The 16,832-nt window shown below is 35.9% G+C and overlaps 2 protein-coding genes across 3 annotated transcripts; both read right to left on the bottom strand.

Annotated features, from left to right (window-relative positions):
- Window positions 1-4,424: 4,424 nt before the first annotated feature.
- On the bottom strand, window positions 4,425-5,045 carry LOC107157662 (olfactory receptor 52E4-like). The gene has a single exon (XM_015504007.1). It carries the CDS (start codon window positions 5,043-5,045, stop codon window positions 4,425-4,427), a length of 621 nt encoding a protein of 206 aa, XP_015359493.1.
- A 9,015-nt stretch (window positions 5,046-14,060) lies between these two features.
- Window positions 14,061-16,401, bottom strand: LOC107157650 (olfactory receptor 52E8-like). Of its 2 annotated transcripts, XM_048788200.1 has the most exons (2): window positions 16,394-16,401; window positions 14,061-15,003 (listed from the first exon to the last, which is right to left on the bottom strand). In XM_048788200.1, the coding sequence occupies exons 1-2, from the start codon at window positions 16,399-16,401 to the stop codon at window positions 14,061-14,063; spliced, it is 951 nt and encodes a 316-aa protein (XP_048644157.1). The 2 variants fall into 2 exon arrangements, with proteins under 2 accessions (XP_048644157.1, XP_015359483.2); XM_015503997.2 differs by lacking the exon at window positions 16,394-16,401 and having other exon boundaries at window positions 14,061-15,069.
- Between the last annotated feature and the right edge of the window lie 431 nt (window positions 16,402-16,832).

The raw sequence follows: 16,832 nt of genomic DNA, 5'->3' as shown, positions 1-16,832 counted from the left end.
AAAGAGGAGTTGCTGTACACTAGAGGCTTAACTAATCTGGTCATTACTTTTGGGGAATGATTTCTTGAGGACCTTTGGCTAAATTGACAGCAGAAGGATGAGAATTGATACATGGAAAGGTGAGTCGGGGAGAAAAAAAAAATCTAGTTTATGGAAAAGAATGGGAAAAGATTTGAGTGGTGAGGAATGACAAGGCAAAGATGAAGGAATAGAAGGTCAGTGTGAACCTGGCTGAGAAAGAAGGCACAGAATAGATGAGATGAGAGGGGGTAGAAAACCAGAATGTAGGCTCTTGTGGTTATGCAAGAAGTTTTATCTTGTTAGGAACAATGGAAAAGAATGTAAGCTTTAAGCTTCAGTGTAACATGATTCAACTGCAATTCAAAAACCATAATCTGCTTGCACTGTCAAAAGTGTATTAAAGTTAGCATGCGTACATGTAGCCAAATCAGTTACAAGTTTATCACTGACATGGGATTGAAGATGACATTATATTGTACCCTGCTGATAGTGATGGGGGTTGTCTGGAGCAGGTCAATTTAAATATAATTTAGTAGGCTTAATCTTCAGAAACTGCTGTTCAATCAGTTTTTGTTTCCTCTCACTGATACTGAGATAACAAGATATCTTTTACCATAACTCCCCCCTAATTCATTTCTTTTCACCAATAGTCCTTTATATTTTTTTCCATTTTGAAAAACATCTGATGGATCAATATATTCACCTTAATTAATAATGAGATTAATTAATGAGATTGTGAAGCAGTGGTTCACATGCTATGAGAAGGGAGCAGGGAGAAGGACTCTGTGTGGGGCTAAGGGAAAGGGTTTGAAGAAACGTATAGATACATCCTCAAAAATTTACATATGTATATATATGTTATATATATTTATATGTATATATATTTTAGAAATCCCATTGACTTCTTGTGACAGCACTTAGAATGAGTGGGTGGGGGTTGATGTTAATTTCACATGGATTTATCTATTATATTGTTTTTAATATACAATATAGCTCTTGTGTCAACATCCTAAAACCTTATACATTGTGACATGTTGTAGCTGCTTCTAGTCACTTAAGTCTCCCACCTTCTATATTCAGAATTATCTGCAAACTTAACAACTACTACCATTTTCTGACCCCATCAGGTATATTACAGAAGTTCCCATATGAGAACCGTTTATAGCATGCTGTGGCAGGTGCTGTTCCAAATGCAGGTGTACACCAGCCATTTAGTCAAAGTCCTCAAATTCATGGGGCTTAAATCCTATCATTGCAGTGTTTTGCTTCCTGGTCTCAAACAAGATTTCTGCTGTTATTAGAATCCACTTAATTATAAATATTCTTTCTAAAAGTTCCTTTGAAATTCTGAATATATGACAAATTCAGAATGTTTAATAAGCTTAGCAACAGCAGAATAAAATAAAATAAAGTTCTACTATGTCACTACTTCTCTGCAAACTGCTGCCATCATTGTGACCTCTACTAATGCAATAATTTTCACCTTTTATATACTTTGTACTTTTTTCTGTTTAATATGCACTTTCATGCATGTTGTCTAAGGTTTTCTCCACCATAACTTTCTGAGGCTCTCTCTTCCTTCCCCTTTCAGATATTCAATTCCCCAGTTCAGCTATGTTGAACTCTTCATAGTGACTGGCTTCCATCCTCAGAGGCAGAATATTTAATAACCTCTCTACCCAGGCTTAAAGGCTTCCCATCCCGCAATCCATCTGTTCTCCATTTTTTTGGATATGCGATAAACCTTCTCCTCCTGGAATGATTGACTATTAAGAGCTTCTCTTCTGAGTGACAAAATGAAAGGATTTAGAGAGAAAAAAACTTCAATCATGCCAACTGGTAGGTTACCATAAGTGTTCTCATATAATAACATTTGTTCATATGTTTGTGTCTATGCATATGCTCCTGCATTTGCTAAAATTGGATTGCTTGTTTGTCACTGTGCATATTTTGCTGTGTGCTTCTGTGTAGTGTCTGCCTTGTGGCAATTGATCCAGATTATTCTCAACATGACTCCTCTGTCTCTTCCTGCAGACCTTGGAAATGGCCCTCTACAGAAGCACTGGCTGATTCACTGGAGCTCTACCAACCCTGGGATCACTTTGGTTATTGTCACTGGAGCCCTCTTTCAACAAAACCAGGGGAGCTGACTCACCTACCTCTGCCCAGCATCTGAGAAGTCATTCCTCAAGGACTGGAGATCACAGACTGCAAACTAAATGTGACTGAGTTCTCACAAGCCAGGGCCAAGAAATTTGACAGCCACTCTAGTCCCTGGGAAAAGCCTTCACAAGCAGGTGGTGTCTCTGGACCTAGGATAGAGGGTTTTCATATCCTCGAGGACAGAGCTCTGTTTTCTAGTCAGAGACTTCTGGTTCCCAGTCACTTGCTATCTGTGCAACCTCTAGTGAATATTCTCTCCTGAACAGGCCCCATAAGTCTAGTCAGAAATAGTGGAATAGTGGCCTCACACCAACACCTTAAATCCCAGTGTGTCATTCAATGAATAGTTACTTTTGGCAGAGAGGCAGTACAGGCAAAAACAGAGCACTGTAGGAAAACCCAGAAGCTTCTCAAAGTCAACTCAAGAATATGCATAAGTGGCAGATAAATGATTCTAACTTGTTTCTAAACCTTGAACTGTATATATATATATATATATATATATATAGATATATATATATCTCAAGGTTTGTAACTGTAAGAATTATATTACATGATTTCCATAAGGATTTAACTCTCTATCTAACTCTCTGTTATTAATTTAAAGAAAGATAAAAATAATTATATATTTATATAAAGGGAATAAGTTTAGTGTACAGATTAAAAACATGACTTCTGATCCACTTAATTTGTTCTACGATTTTGATCTACTTCATGTTTCATTCTAAGTCCTTTTGGTTTCCTCACATGGAAAATGATAAAATATTATGTCAACTTGTAGGATTTATGTAATGATATAATAATGTAATTCTTAGAAAGTTCTCAGAAACTATTAGGCACTTATTGATAAACAAACACTGGCAATTTTTATAATTTTTAACAACCTTATCTTTGAAGTTAACACTTGGAAGTCAGAGACAGTTTATGGTTACTTTAACTTTAGACCTATTTTCTATAATTTGATAGTTGATAAAACATTTCTTAACGTCTCTGCAACTCATGCTTCTCTGTAAAACACCCAGGAGTCATAAAAATGACAATATACATTTTACATAATTTTCTAACAAGTGAAAGAATACATGTGGCTAGAGTAGCAGTGTGTTTGAAAACAGATCCATACTCTTATTGAAATGAGCATCATTCTCATTACTTAAATGAAATAGAATTTATTGGTGTTCAAAACCAGATTAAATATCAGATGGACCAATAGCAGTTACCTTTTAAGTTCACTAGATTGCTCATGTAAAGGACCCTCATTTATTTGTTCAAGAAATGCATTTAGTTTGACCACTAGATGTCAGTAATGCTCATATATCAAACTGAAGCTCCTTAATTCGTTGAATTTCTGCTTAGACAATATAATAATTAGATGTTAAATAAAATAATAATAATAATAATAATAATAATAAATGGATAATAAATTAAAGCTTAATTAACAAAATCTTTTTTGTCTTTTGAGGAATATGCATATGTAATCATCAAATCAAATATAGTTTTTAAACAAATAATGTGAAATTTTCTGTGAGGTATCAGGCTAACTGCAAACTTTGAAGGTATTTTAGGCATATCTTTGCTTGAATATCTCCAAGGTTAAAACAATCTTATCCTGAAGAAGTACTTATTTCTTTTGCAATACAGTAATATAAAGCAGGAAAGAGGAAGTACTGGGGATTGCAATGGATCAAACTATGTTATACGCTTTTATGAATCTGTCAAAATGAACACCACTACTTTGTTTTTTGTTTTTTTTTTTTTTAATTTTTTATTGTTGGCTGTTCAAAACATTACATAGTTCTTGATATATCATATTTCACACTTTGATTCAAGTGGGTTATTAGCTCCCATTTTTACCCCATATACAGATTGCAGAATCACATCAGTTACACATCCATTGATTTACATATTGCCATACTCGTGTCTGTTGTGGAACACCACTACTTTGAATAACTATGATGAACAAACAAATATAAAAGACATAGGTAACTTTTCCTGATAATTTAGATATCATTTATAAAGTTTGATAATCTCACCATACATTATTATGTTCATGTGTTTAAATTACAACATTCATCAAAGCTTTAGAAAGTGCAATGTTTCCTTCATTATCTGTGAATATTCTAATAGAAAAGGATACCCTTAACATGTCAATTGTTTCTTCATGCCACTTTGGACCTTGTATAATTAATTCTATAAAATTGTGTGAGAAACCTAGGAGTATAAGCAGGTAATATGTGTGGTGATTACAAGATTTGTTTCATTTCAAGACCCATGTGCTCACAGTATGTATGAGGCATGATGTGATTCCCACAGAAGGGCAGTCGCAGAATGAGAAATACAAATGGGTTTACAAAAAGTAAATTTCTTCCAATGACGATAGAGGCTAGAAGGCTGATGGTTTTATGGGTGAGGATTGCCGTGTCCTGGAGAGGATTGCAGATGGCAATAAAGTGGTCATAAGCCATGACAACCAGCAAAACAGTCTCCATGCCAGTGAACATGTGGATGAAGAACATCTGAGCAAGGCAACCCCCAAAACTGATCTCTTGGAGACTGAACCAGAAGATGCCCAGCATTTTGGGGATGGTGGATGTAGACAGACCCAGATCAATCATGGACAACATGGCCAGGAAGTAGAACATAGGCTGATGAAGACTGTGCTCAGTCTTGATCACAAAGAGAATGGTGATGTTCCCCACAAGGGAGGTCAGGTACACAATGCAGAAGGGGAAAGCAATCCAGATGTGTATAGTTTCCAGTCCTGGTATTCCTAGCAAGATAAAGAAGGGAGGATGGAACTGGGTATTATTGATGGATGGCTTTATCATAGCAAGTGTCAATGAATTCCTATCAAGTAAAAGCATCCTTGCTTTCATTAGAATCTTCTCTTTTCAAGGTCCTGGAGGGACAGGAAAACATCAATCAGTGTGCTGGATGGAATGATATGTGTTAATTTACAGATGTGTTAATTTACACACATCTGGGATTTGTTCCTTTCAAAGGTAATTGAACGTCACTCAACATGGATATTGTTCTGAGATCTATCCCAGGTAATATTGTCCATGGTTTTATTTTTTCCTAATTCATGAGTTCTTTGAGGAAATATTTTACAATGTAGTGTATGTTCACGTTTTATGGCATTCCCTTCCATCCATTACCTTGAGGAAATCACCATATCCAATGTTTCTTGAATTGTCTAGAATTAAAAAGTCCAATCAGTAGAGTAGAGAAAGGGACCAGGGGAAAGAATGAGCCATGAAGAGAAAGGGGTGGTACTGGGGAATAAAATGGACTAAATTATACAGTTATATTGGGTACACATACAAATATGTAACAAAGAATCCCAATGTTACTAAAATTATAATGTACCAGTATAAGGAAAAAAAGAAAAATTTAAAAAATTCTACAACAGGTGAAAAATAAAATAAAAAATCCTAAATTATAATAAGAATTGCTGCTGTATACCATTATCAGTGTTTTGATTTGATATAAATTTAAGGATTTGCCTCAAGTATCTAATGTAATCACATGACAAAAGGAAGATCAATCAGATGTCTGTCTTAGAATTTTCTTCATTTAAACTGTGCTTCCCTGACTAGTCTGTTTATTCTATGAGAGCATTGCTTTTTTGCTTTTTTTAAATTTTTCCTCATCTTATTGATTGCTTAGTTTCCAATTCCATATCCCTGGTCTCATTTTTTCTGCAGGAATCTATCAGACATCTTTATAACATATAACATCAATGTATAATATCTAACATTATGATATGTCCTAAAATCATGCCTTTTTTTAGACGTAAACAGATCAAATATCTAACAAGTTTTGTTGATACTAAAATTAAATCATTGTTAAGGAATCTTCCTTGGTCCCTTAAATATAGCAAAGAAAAGTATTTTTTTTTTATTCTTTGTAGCCCCAGGACACTGTGTAAATCTGAAGCATCTAACAAACCTAATTCCATCATTCTTTGCCTACTGCATAGTTGCTACTCAGGTTAAAGAACAAGGAAATATTAATTTTAACATATCTAACATTGAAATAAAAGAATTTGGCTCCTAGTTTACATTAGTACATGTGTGTGTGTTTTTGTGTGTGTGTGTGTATGAGAGAGAGATACAGAGAGACACACACACAAACACGCACACACACACAGAGAGAGAGAGAGAGAGAGAGAGAGAGAGAGAGAGAGAGAGAGAGATTGAGGTGGGTGAGTGGAGGAATATATTATATAGTGCACATTGCATACAACAGTTGTCCTGTAACTTTGCCAGGTAGTTACCCCATAGTAGAAATGTCTAGGCTAGGGAGTTAATAATCCCCTCTTCTATATGAGAAGGAAAGGAGTGTTTTTTAACCCCAGAGAAACTGGAGACTATTGCACATGTTTGAGGGAGGGCACAATATTTTCCAGTGTTGAGGGGAAGATGCCAGGGGAGAAATCAGAGAGAAGCTGCTTGTGCAACTTGGAATAGTCTGAGGAAATATCTAGGGTGATAGGTCATGGAATTTCAGTACAGAGTTAGTCCCATCTATAGGGTGGAGATTTTCAGTATGACCCTTCACTAGAAGAGGAAGAAGTTTCCGAGGAGTGGCATAGGAGATCAATGTTTCATCTCACATCCGGACACTTACCCTGTGGCAGTTTAGACCAGGGTGCTTGCCTCCTTCCTGATGCAGCTGTGAGCCACAAACAATGGCAGACAATGTGATCCAGAAGATTATTTCTGGAAGGCAAAGTGACACATTCATCCTGATTTAGGTGGGTACAAAGATCCCAGCCCTACAGTCCATTTCAAAATCCAGATTTATAATAGTTGAAGATCTTACCCTTCTAACTGTCCACCAATGCTAAGATCACTGAGCCCGTGGTGTCTTTTTCTCTGCTGACAAGTCTATTTCTCTGACTCTAGTATGCTATTAAGAATATTGATACTTTGAACCCATTCAAACTTAAAATGTCTTAAATCTTGCTGTACCATTTGCTTTCTGGAAACCTTTAGGCAAATTCCTTTCACTTTCCAGATTCGTTTCTGTTCCCATAACATTGGAAACAATAAATCTAAGTAAGGTTGTTCATTTTTTAATGGCTGATAAGATCAATGTAAATCAAGGAACTAGCTCACGGAGTATTCCAAAATAGTATTCATATTATCAATGCCTGCCAATATTGTATTTTCTTTTAGCCCCAATGTTAACACAGTAAATCACATGGTAGCAAAAATAACAAGCTTCTTGTTAAAAGGCCATCATTCATAATTAAGTCATCTTTGACTCTCAGATGGTATGTATGAAGGAGGTGGGAATGACGATTGTCACAGATGAGACCAAAGAGAGAGTGTGGTTGGGCCAGGCATTTATACTTATCTTTAAATCTCTATTAATACTAACATAACCCAACTTTGCTCACTTTGAGGGGAACTGTGTTCTTTCTTTAATCTCCCAAACTCCTGGGACCAAGGCAGTTGAGGAGAGTGGGTAATAATCTCTACTTAAGCACTTTTTCTTTTTTTGTTACTGGGGATTGAATCCAGGGGTGCTTAAACACTAAGCCACATCCCCAGATCATTTTATATTTTATATTGAGACAGGGTCTTGATAAGTTGCTTAGAGCTTCACTAAGTTGCTGTGGATGGCTTTTAACTCATGATCCTCCTGCCTCAGCCTCCTGAGCTATTGGGATTACAGGTGTATAGTGCATGGTTTATTTCTGCACTTTCAAGACTGAGTCATGAAATAGGTTAGGGAGGCAGGCTCAGTTTGGCTGCTGTAGGTATCGATTTATACAGATAAAGGCTTGGAATTGGTTTCATAAAGTTGATAAAACATGAAGAACACAGTGCAGACCAAATATTTGTCATTCCATTTGGAAATTGACATTAATCACCATTCCACCCCCAACTCAAATATATGACAGTGTCCTATAGGGGTGTCTTTCTGTCTTATATAAACCAGAGTGAGTTTAGTTGCTGGCCTTTCCCCCTGTAATATGTAAATTTGCTAGTCTGTTCAATTTTCATTATTTTTGACAGTTGGATTTCAATATGATTATATTTGTGGCATTTATCTAGAGCAAGTGTACTGGGTACCTGAGTATTTGTGTGTGTGTTGGCCAGTGGGTGGTGTATAATAGAAAGAAAGAGAGGGAAAGAGATAGAAATGGAGATAAAGGGCAAAGATAAAAAAGAAAAGAAATTCTGCGTATGTGCATTACTCATTGGTATGCCACAGTCCTCTGCTGTGGACGCTGTACAATCCTACATGCTCTAATGCATTTGTCTGTGAAGATAATGGCAATTGGGATAACTGTTTGGCAAAAGGGAGGCTCCTGTCCTTTTCTTTCATTTGTCCTTTCCTTCTCCTCTCTGTAGCATCTCGCCTGCCCTGTTCAAGCATTCTTACCTCTCACATTTCTTTTCTCAGCTCTCACTTGGAACATATTTGCAACATGACCCAGGTTTTTAAAGATGGTGCTTGGGAGCCTCTTTAAGCCTCTGGGCCCCAAGCCTACCTGGTCACAGAGAGAAAAACTTTATAGTGAATCTAAGCATGTCCCGGAATCCCTGAGCTTAGTCTTCAGACTCCTCTGGGTATAAACATGGACAAGGGTCATTAAGTCTCTCTAACTCCTTGTCCCCACACTACTGCATCTGCAGAGAAACACTGTACCAGATATAACCCCTAAGTGCAGGCAGGAGATGTGGAATGGAATGTGAGGAATGGAAATATTCTGAATGGGGGAGTCTGTTTGGGAGATGATGTTGAGTGAGCCTTTCTCAGGAGCCCTGAAAATATTAAATTCATACTATAAAGTCTTCAAAGTGTGACATCTTAGGAAACTGCCCTTGGCAACTCTTCTGTTTTGTTTAGTGGAAATTTATAAATTCAGATTTAGTTTGGCTACTGTCACAATTGAGGATTCAAAGGATGAAGAAGGAGTAGAACTCTGAAACAGACCCCGTAGACTCTGTGGCAGCACATGAAACCTGGTGGGGGCATCTCTGTTTATGGGCAGAGGGCATGCCTTCAGATAACAGCTTCAGCTTCTTTCAAGCCAGCGAGTCTCCGTCCCAGTTTATAACTATGATGAACATAAAGTCTGTGGAAAAACATATGTTTAGCTCTTTTGGTTGATGGTGGAAAAAAATCTACATTTTCCTAAGAAAACCATGATATTGTCTTTTCAAGCCAGAGCACAGAAGTGTGTCCTGAGGGTCTCCCTTCCTAGACTTGGTGAAGTGGACCAGATGGTGCCACCAGGGCAGGCCACAGATTCTGATTTTCCTAACTATAGCGTGAAAGGGACTGATGGACAATGGAATTATTAGGCTGTTTTTTTTTTCTTCTAAGTTTACTCTTTTTTGAGTTGTTACCACAGAGAAGGCAATATCTGGGGTCCAGAAGAGATTCTGGTTTAATCTGTATTCTCTTGTTCATTTCCTTTATTTTAATTAATGAGAAGATTATGTTCTATTTTCCTGCCCTCCCCTCATTGAGTCCATCTTCCCTAATGTGTCCCCATTTGTTTTCCCCTATTGAGCCTAAATCTATTCAGTCTATGCTTAAAATTTCTTCCTATGACCTCTACTTTGTCCTTGGTATATTACGGGACCTTTTAGGATAAAACAAGCACTGTTGTTGCCAAAGTCCTTTTCTCTGTACTCAATTAGCCTTTTAAACTTTAGTTGTCCTTCATAACTTCATAATGCATATCCTTTTATTTGGTGATTGAAAGTCCTACATACAACATAACTACTACTTATTTTCACTTTCTTTCAACCATTCCTCAATAACCAACTTTAGTCTCCCATATCAGCCAAATGGATATGATCTCTGGATCTCTTGTATTTTCGTATCAGTGTAAAACATTATCATAACATGGACATTTGTAATTGAATTTAATGTTTTCTATCTTTCCCATTCTTTTAATGGAGTGTTATTACAGTGCTGTTTAACTCACTTTATCTAGCATAGTACCTTAAATGTTAGAAGTCTCAGGCATTATTGAATTACATTATTCTTGGAATATGAAAATTCCAGATCTGAGGATCATAACACCATATGATTATATATATTGTAATCTGGTCATATGCCAAAAATTATTCCACTATGACTTATGGAATCAAATTTTCATGAACAGCAGTATTATTTTTTGTGTTAAACCATTTTGATGTTCTATTGATTTTACTTGTGAGACAGAAAGCCGGCTATTCCTTGAGGACACTGCTTCTCTGAAAACTTTTTAGGGATTGGATGTTTTTCCACTATAACTCCTCACACTGAAAAGCCTAGAGGAAGGCTTCTCCTCATTTATTCTAATGGATACTACTGGAATAATATACAGTCCTCACCTCTAAAAATCAAATCTACTTTGATACTCATGACATAATACGGTCAACACTCCTACTTCCTTGAAGACTTTGAAGTCCAGTGCACTGCTGCTTCATTGAATATTTTACCAATATAACTCTTGTTAGTTTCACTTTAAACTATGATGAAAATTTTGTGTTTCTTAGGACTTCTTATATACTTGAGTAAAATTTATATTATATTCCTAGAATTACATTTAAGTCAGCACGATATCACATTTTTACTAAATATTGACACATTACATCCTGGTTAATTTAACTCTTGCTGTAACCCATCTTGTAGGCAGCTATGAAGGCTTACTATGGTTTACACAAGGATGATAACTGTTTTCATCACCATCTCCATCTTACTTGTGTCCTGTATAGGAAACCTTCATATCTCCTTGGTTGGGTACCATAGGGAGGATTATGTAATGTGATCAATGAACCAAATTTTTGCCTCATGGTGTTTGCATTTTGCATTCTGTTACATCATTTAACTTTAGTGACATAAAAATACAAAAACAAAAACAAAACAAAACAAAAATAAACTTCTGTAATGTTAGTTGCTTAAAAACAGTAATTCTTTTTTTCCAGACATATTTTCTTTTTTTTTAAAAAAAACTATTTTAAATTTTTATTGGTGTATCATAATTATACATAATACTGGGATACATTGTGACATATCATAGTACACATAATATAATTTGATCAATTTTATTTTCTAGAACATTCCTTCCCCTTTATCTTCTTTCTCCTGATCCCCTTCATCTCCTTCCATTTTCATGAGATCTCTTTTCTTCAGTCTTTCACGTATGAGAAAAAATGTACGAGCCTTTTGGTTCAAGATTCTTAGGATTGGATGAGAAATTATTTCAGTCTAGGCTCTCTCACTCTATCTCTTCCAGCATTTGCTATAAGTCAAGTCATAGTTTGGCTGGTTGGTGGAAGACAGTTTCATTGTAATTTCCCCAGAGATTAGAGAGCTGAATGTTGGGCTCTTCCTCATTGCCCTTTACATTTATCAGGTCAACTAGGACTCACTCATGACAATTGTGGGGTTTCAAGTGTTACAGCAAGAAACTCCCATTTACAATCTCTTTTTAAACCTTTGTTTGCATCACATTCACTGATTTCAAAAGAAGTTATATTTCTGCCCAAGCTCAGTGGGTAGGGAAATAAGCTCATCTCTTGATGGGAAAATGTTAAACATCGTGTTGAAAGGGCAGTGATGCAGGGGCAAGTCACTATCCCATGGATCTAAATTGGCTTTTCATTTGGCTCTGCCCCATCTATAAAAACCCTATGCATTCTTGGGTGTTCTGTGGTGTTGTCTGTCTTAAATCATGTCTGTATGTGGTTGTGTTTGTTCTGTTCCACCAGTTGCCTGTTCTTGTACACATATCCCACAACTCTGGTTAGTGAAGGTACAGGATAGATTTGGGACTGTAATAGTATAAACCCTAAAATGTTCTTTACGATGGTCTGGCTCTTATCTTTTGAATCTATGTTATAATTTGTAAATGAAAACAAATGGGCAAATAAACTCTCAGAAATATTTATTATATTAAATACATAATTCAAGAGGATTTAAAAATTATTGATTATTCCACATTATTTACCTGGTTTATCTTAAATTTATACTTTGAGTAGAAAAGTCCAAAACATCATTTGTTGGATTTATGATGTTTCATAATGGTATTGAAAAATATAGTAGAAAAATAAGCTGCCAACTTGGATTTCTATACCCTTAAGAAGCTATTTTCTTGGGCATAGAAATTTAGGTTGGCAGTTCATTTTTCTACTATAGTTTTGGAAATATAATTTTACCATTTTCTTGATTTCATAGTTTTTTAAAAAGATATTTGCTGTTAGTTTTCTTATTGCTTCGTTGAAGATATTCCCCTCAACCCCTTTGACTGTTTTGAAATTTTTTTCTTTATTTCTATTTCCCAGTGGTTTTACTTTGACCCTCTTAAGTGAGTTTTTTTAAAATAAATCATGTTTTAAATTTTTGGATTGATTTCTTTAATAAATTTTATAATCTTCATTTAAAAATATTGCTTATAGCCTATATTTTAACTCTGTTATGATATAAGTATATACATATATAACTTGATTATTTTCTAAATCTATATTGTTTTTCATATTTTCTACCAACTTATTTCTCTAGGAATTATTATAGATGTTATTTTGATAACTCTCAGTTCATTATCTCTTCAACTAGGTATGATATGCTGTTAGCTCATCTATTGAATATGTATTTTAAATTAATGCAATTTCAAAAAATAAAATTCCTAACTTGTTATTATTATTTTCCAGTTCATGGCTGAAAAAATTCATCTTAGCATCCAATTTATTGTGTATAATGATCTTAGTTCTTTTATAATCCCACTGATTTTCTGTTGAAAAATTTAATGTTGTCTTTTTATTTGATTTTTGGTTGGTAATTATTGTCCTTGATGAGTATAAAATCTTTTGGAAAAAGTATTTTTAACAATTACCTCAATATTAACTCTTCTCTCTGAGATTGGATGATCCTCATTAATAACACTTTAAAAATATTTGTTTTATGTTACATTAATAGAAATAACTAGGATTGTCATAGAAGTGAGTGAAATGCTGTTAATAGTGACTTCCAAAGTCCAATTTGATCTTTTCTTTTCTTAAGAATATTCTACTTACTTTATTCATCCCTTTAAAATGCTCTTTATTGTAAATTAGCATTATCTTTTCTGTTGCCATTTTTGAAAGGCATGAACTTATTTTTTTTTACTTTGTCCATTTTATATACCTTATCATATTAAATTTTCCATACTTCAAAATGTTTAAGATTCTTTATAATTTGTTTTCTGTTACCATCCACTTTCCCACATTTTTTTGAAGTTCATGAATAGTTTTCTTTTTTTTACACATTTTGATGTTCAAAGTCAAACAGTTAAAAACCAGTACACAAATAAATAAATATTCATTCTTGCTCTCTCTGTAATGTGTGATTAAACTCCCCCATATCTCATACCTGGTACCTCCTCTGTATGTGAATTATCACTACCCAAATTCCAGTTCTCCTGTCAATGAGTAAAATTTACATTATATTCCTAGAATTACATTATAGTCAGCACGGCATCACATTTTTACTAAATATTGACAAATTACATCCTGGTTAATTTAACTCTTAACTTGACCTCTAATTAAATATCACTATGAAAGAAATTTTGTTACTACCAAAAAGAAATCGATAGCCAGATAGTTCTAATAGTAAGTTCTTCCCTCAATGAATTCAAGTTCTCCTCCTTGAAACTTACACTTACATGGCATATTCTGTGTTAGAATTCAATATAGAATATGTACTCACACACAAACACACATCTCCAATAACTGAGGTCAATATTTCATATATATGTATTTATGTATATCTAATATGTATATTCAATTGAAGGTCAATTTGACAAAATACATTTCTTTATTAATTTTTTATCATAAATTTCAGTCTTTTAGGTCTTAGGCTTCCATAACCTAAATAAGTACTCTAATTCAATCTTTTGTAGCAAAGAGACTCTTCACCCGCTCCTGGATCTGCTTGGTTCTGATCCCATAAATGACTGGGTTGAGGGCAGGGGGGATGACTACATAGAGATTAGCCAGGAGGATATGGATATACTGGGGGATGTGATGACCAAAACGATGAGTGAGGAAGGAGAAAAGAGCTGGGCCAAAGAAGGCTAAGATGACACAGATATGGGAACTGCAGGTGTTGAGAGCCTTCAGGCGTGCATCTTGGGAGGGGAGGCGGAAGACAGTGCATACAATTTTAGCATAGGAGATGATGATTAGAAGCACATCCAGGAACAAGAAAGAAATATTTCCTAGACCATAATAGACATTGGCATGGATACTGGCACAAGCCAGACGTGCCACTCCCATGTGCTCACAGTAGGTATGAGGGATGATTCTATTCCCACAGTAAGGCAGCCTCAGGAGGAGAAAAACAATAGGTGCAATCATGCACAAGCTTCGCAGAACTATGGCCACAGCAATCACCCCAATGATTCTGTTGGTGAGGATCGCGGTGTACCTGAGAGGGTTACAAATAGCCACATAACGATCGAAGCCCATAGCCAGAAGTACAATGCTCTCCATGACTGTGAAAAAGTGCACAAAAAACACTTGAGCAACACAGCACCCAAAACACAGCTCCTGAAGGTTGAACCAGAAGATGCCCAGCATCTTGGGGATGGTAGCGGTAGAGAGACTCAGGTCGATCAGGGACAGCATGGCCAGAAAGTAGAACATGGGTTGGTGGAGTCTAGGATCAGTCCAGATCACAAACAGAATGACAAGGTTTCCCACAAGAGCAGTCAGGTACATGACACAGAAAGGAAAACCAAGCCAGACCTGTGCAGCCTCCAATCCTGGAATTCCCAAGAGCATGAATGAGGAAGGGTGAGTCTCAGAGGCATTGGGAGAAGACATTCTCCTGCAGGCTGAGGGCAGTCATGGCTTTAAAGATTGCTGGCAGTTCCCATTGGGCAGTGCCTCCAGACTTCATTGAACTCTACAAAATTCAAAACAATAAAAGGCTATGAACAGAGGATTGATAATTGGAATATGTTTCTCTAAAGGCCTTTGATTATTTTTCTTTCCTTTGACTCTCCATAAATAATCCAGTGACACTCTTTATTTGTCCTGGAAGTGGGAGAGGATGAGCAGCTGATTAGAAGCTAACACCATACCTCTTGTGAAATTATGGGTTCAGATTAGAAAATGTACTTACTTTCCTCTTATTCAAGAAAAGAACATTATAAAGGATAAGAAAACTGATGATAATGATCACTACCACAATATATCAGCTATGATTAATTTGACACATGCTATTTTTCTTTGCATCTGACGTCATTTACAGGTATCATCTTGTTTAGTTCTCCCCAGGATTCCCTGACACAAAATACTACCAATATCTGCTTTTATGGAAGAGAAAGCTTTCGATAAATTTATTAAATTCCCATTTGTTTGGAAGTTAATAAGCAGAAGAGTCCAAGATTTGGAAACAGTTTGAAACTAGGCTATGTGACATTGATTTGGATCTGACTGTGCAATACTTGCTAATGGAAGTAGTGATAGAAAGATAAGGCCTGAGGAGAGTAAAAGGATCTAGAATAGACAAAACTTCCTCACAGGAGAGTAAGTCTGTAAGATTTACACTACAGGGTTTTGAGACTTTCTATGAAACTGTGTTAGTGTACCTATTTCCAAAAAATTAGAAAAAGAAAGAGTGGAACAAAACAAAACATGCATTTGCACCCAAGTATTAGTAAATATTGCTGAGTGTGGTGGCTCATGATGGTAATCCACAAAATTTAGGAGGCTGAGGCAGAAGGATCACAAGTTGAAGGCCAACCTGAGCAACTTAGTGAAACCCTGTTTCAGAATCAACAATAAGAAAGGCTGGATTGTCCCTCAGTGGTAGAGCAATCCTGGGTTCAATCTCCAGTGCTGTTGAGAAAGAGAGGGACATGGTAGGAGAGGAGGGTGAGTGGAGGAGGGCATTATATTATGCATGTTGTTGCATATATCGAAGTTAACTGATACCACATGATCAAAAGCCTCCACCCCAAATCCTACTCTTGGTCTTTCTGGCATGACCAGCCCCTATCCTAAGACTTGGTATTTCCAATCCCCACTTAAAAAAATACACTTCTACCAGGTGTGGTCTAGATTACAGCTCAGGAGCCACGAGTAAAGGTTAGAGCTCTCTTGGGGAAAAGCCAAATTCTTTATTATACATTTGCATATTTGGTTACAAAGCTATCATTTTTCACTGCTATATCTAATCATTTTACCTCATGCCTTATGTGGGGCCCCTGGACTCAGTCATAAATTCAGATCTCCCAATAATCAATTTTGGGTTCAGTCTAATCCCTTTGAAGTGTGAAGAGACACCAACAGCTGATCACCAGTTGCACCCTTTTCTTTAGCAGGGTGTGTGTGCAGTCATCTAACTGCAAAGACTTCAAGTTCATCACTTTATCTTTTGCTTACTATGTTTTTAAAAAATCAATTTGTGTATTATTCATTCTATGTCCATAAAGGCAATATGTGCAGAAAGAATGAGCAAAACACAGGCTATTTATGTGTGACACCAAGGCACGGGATAGAGTCTTAATTCCATTCTTAGCTTTCTGACTTTAGATAAGTTACATCATCTTCTGAATTCTGGTTTCATATATAAGTTAGCATAGTACTATTTACCATAGTATTGGGTGGGGTAAATGAGGTCATACATATTTGAAATATTGTAGGTGCCCA

The sequence above is a fragment of the Marmota marmota genome, unplaced genomic scaffold (genome assembly GCF_001458135.2).
Source record: "Marmota marmota marmota unplaced genomic scaffold, marMar, whole genome shotgun sequence".
Classification (NCBI taxonomy): domain Eukaryota; kingdom Metazoa; phylum Chordata; class Mammalia; order Rodentia; family Sciuridae; genus Marmota; species Marmota marmota.
The sequence above is the reverse complement of the archived record's forward strand: the minus strand, read 5'-3'. Positions and strand labels throughout refer to the sequence as shown.

Coding starts and splice junctions, on each gene's coding strand:
- LOC107157662 (XM_015504007.1), bottom strand. CDS start 5,045: ATGCTTTTACTTGATAGGAATTCATTGACACTTGCTATGATAAAGCCA.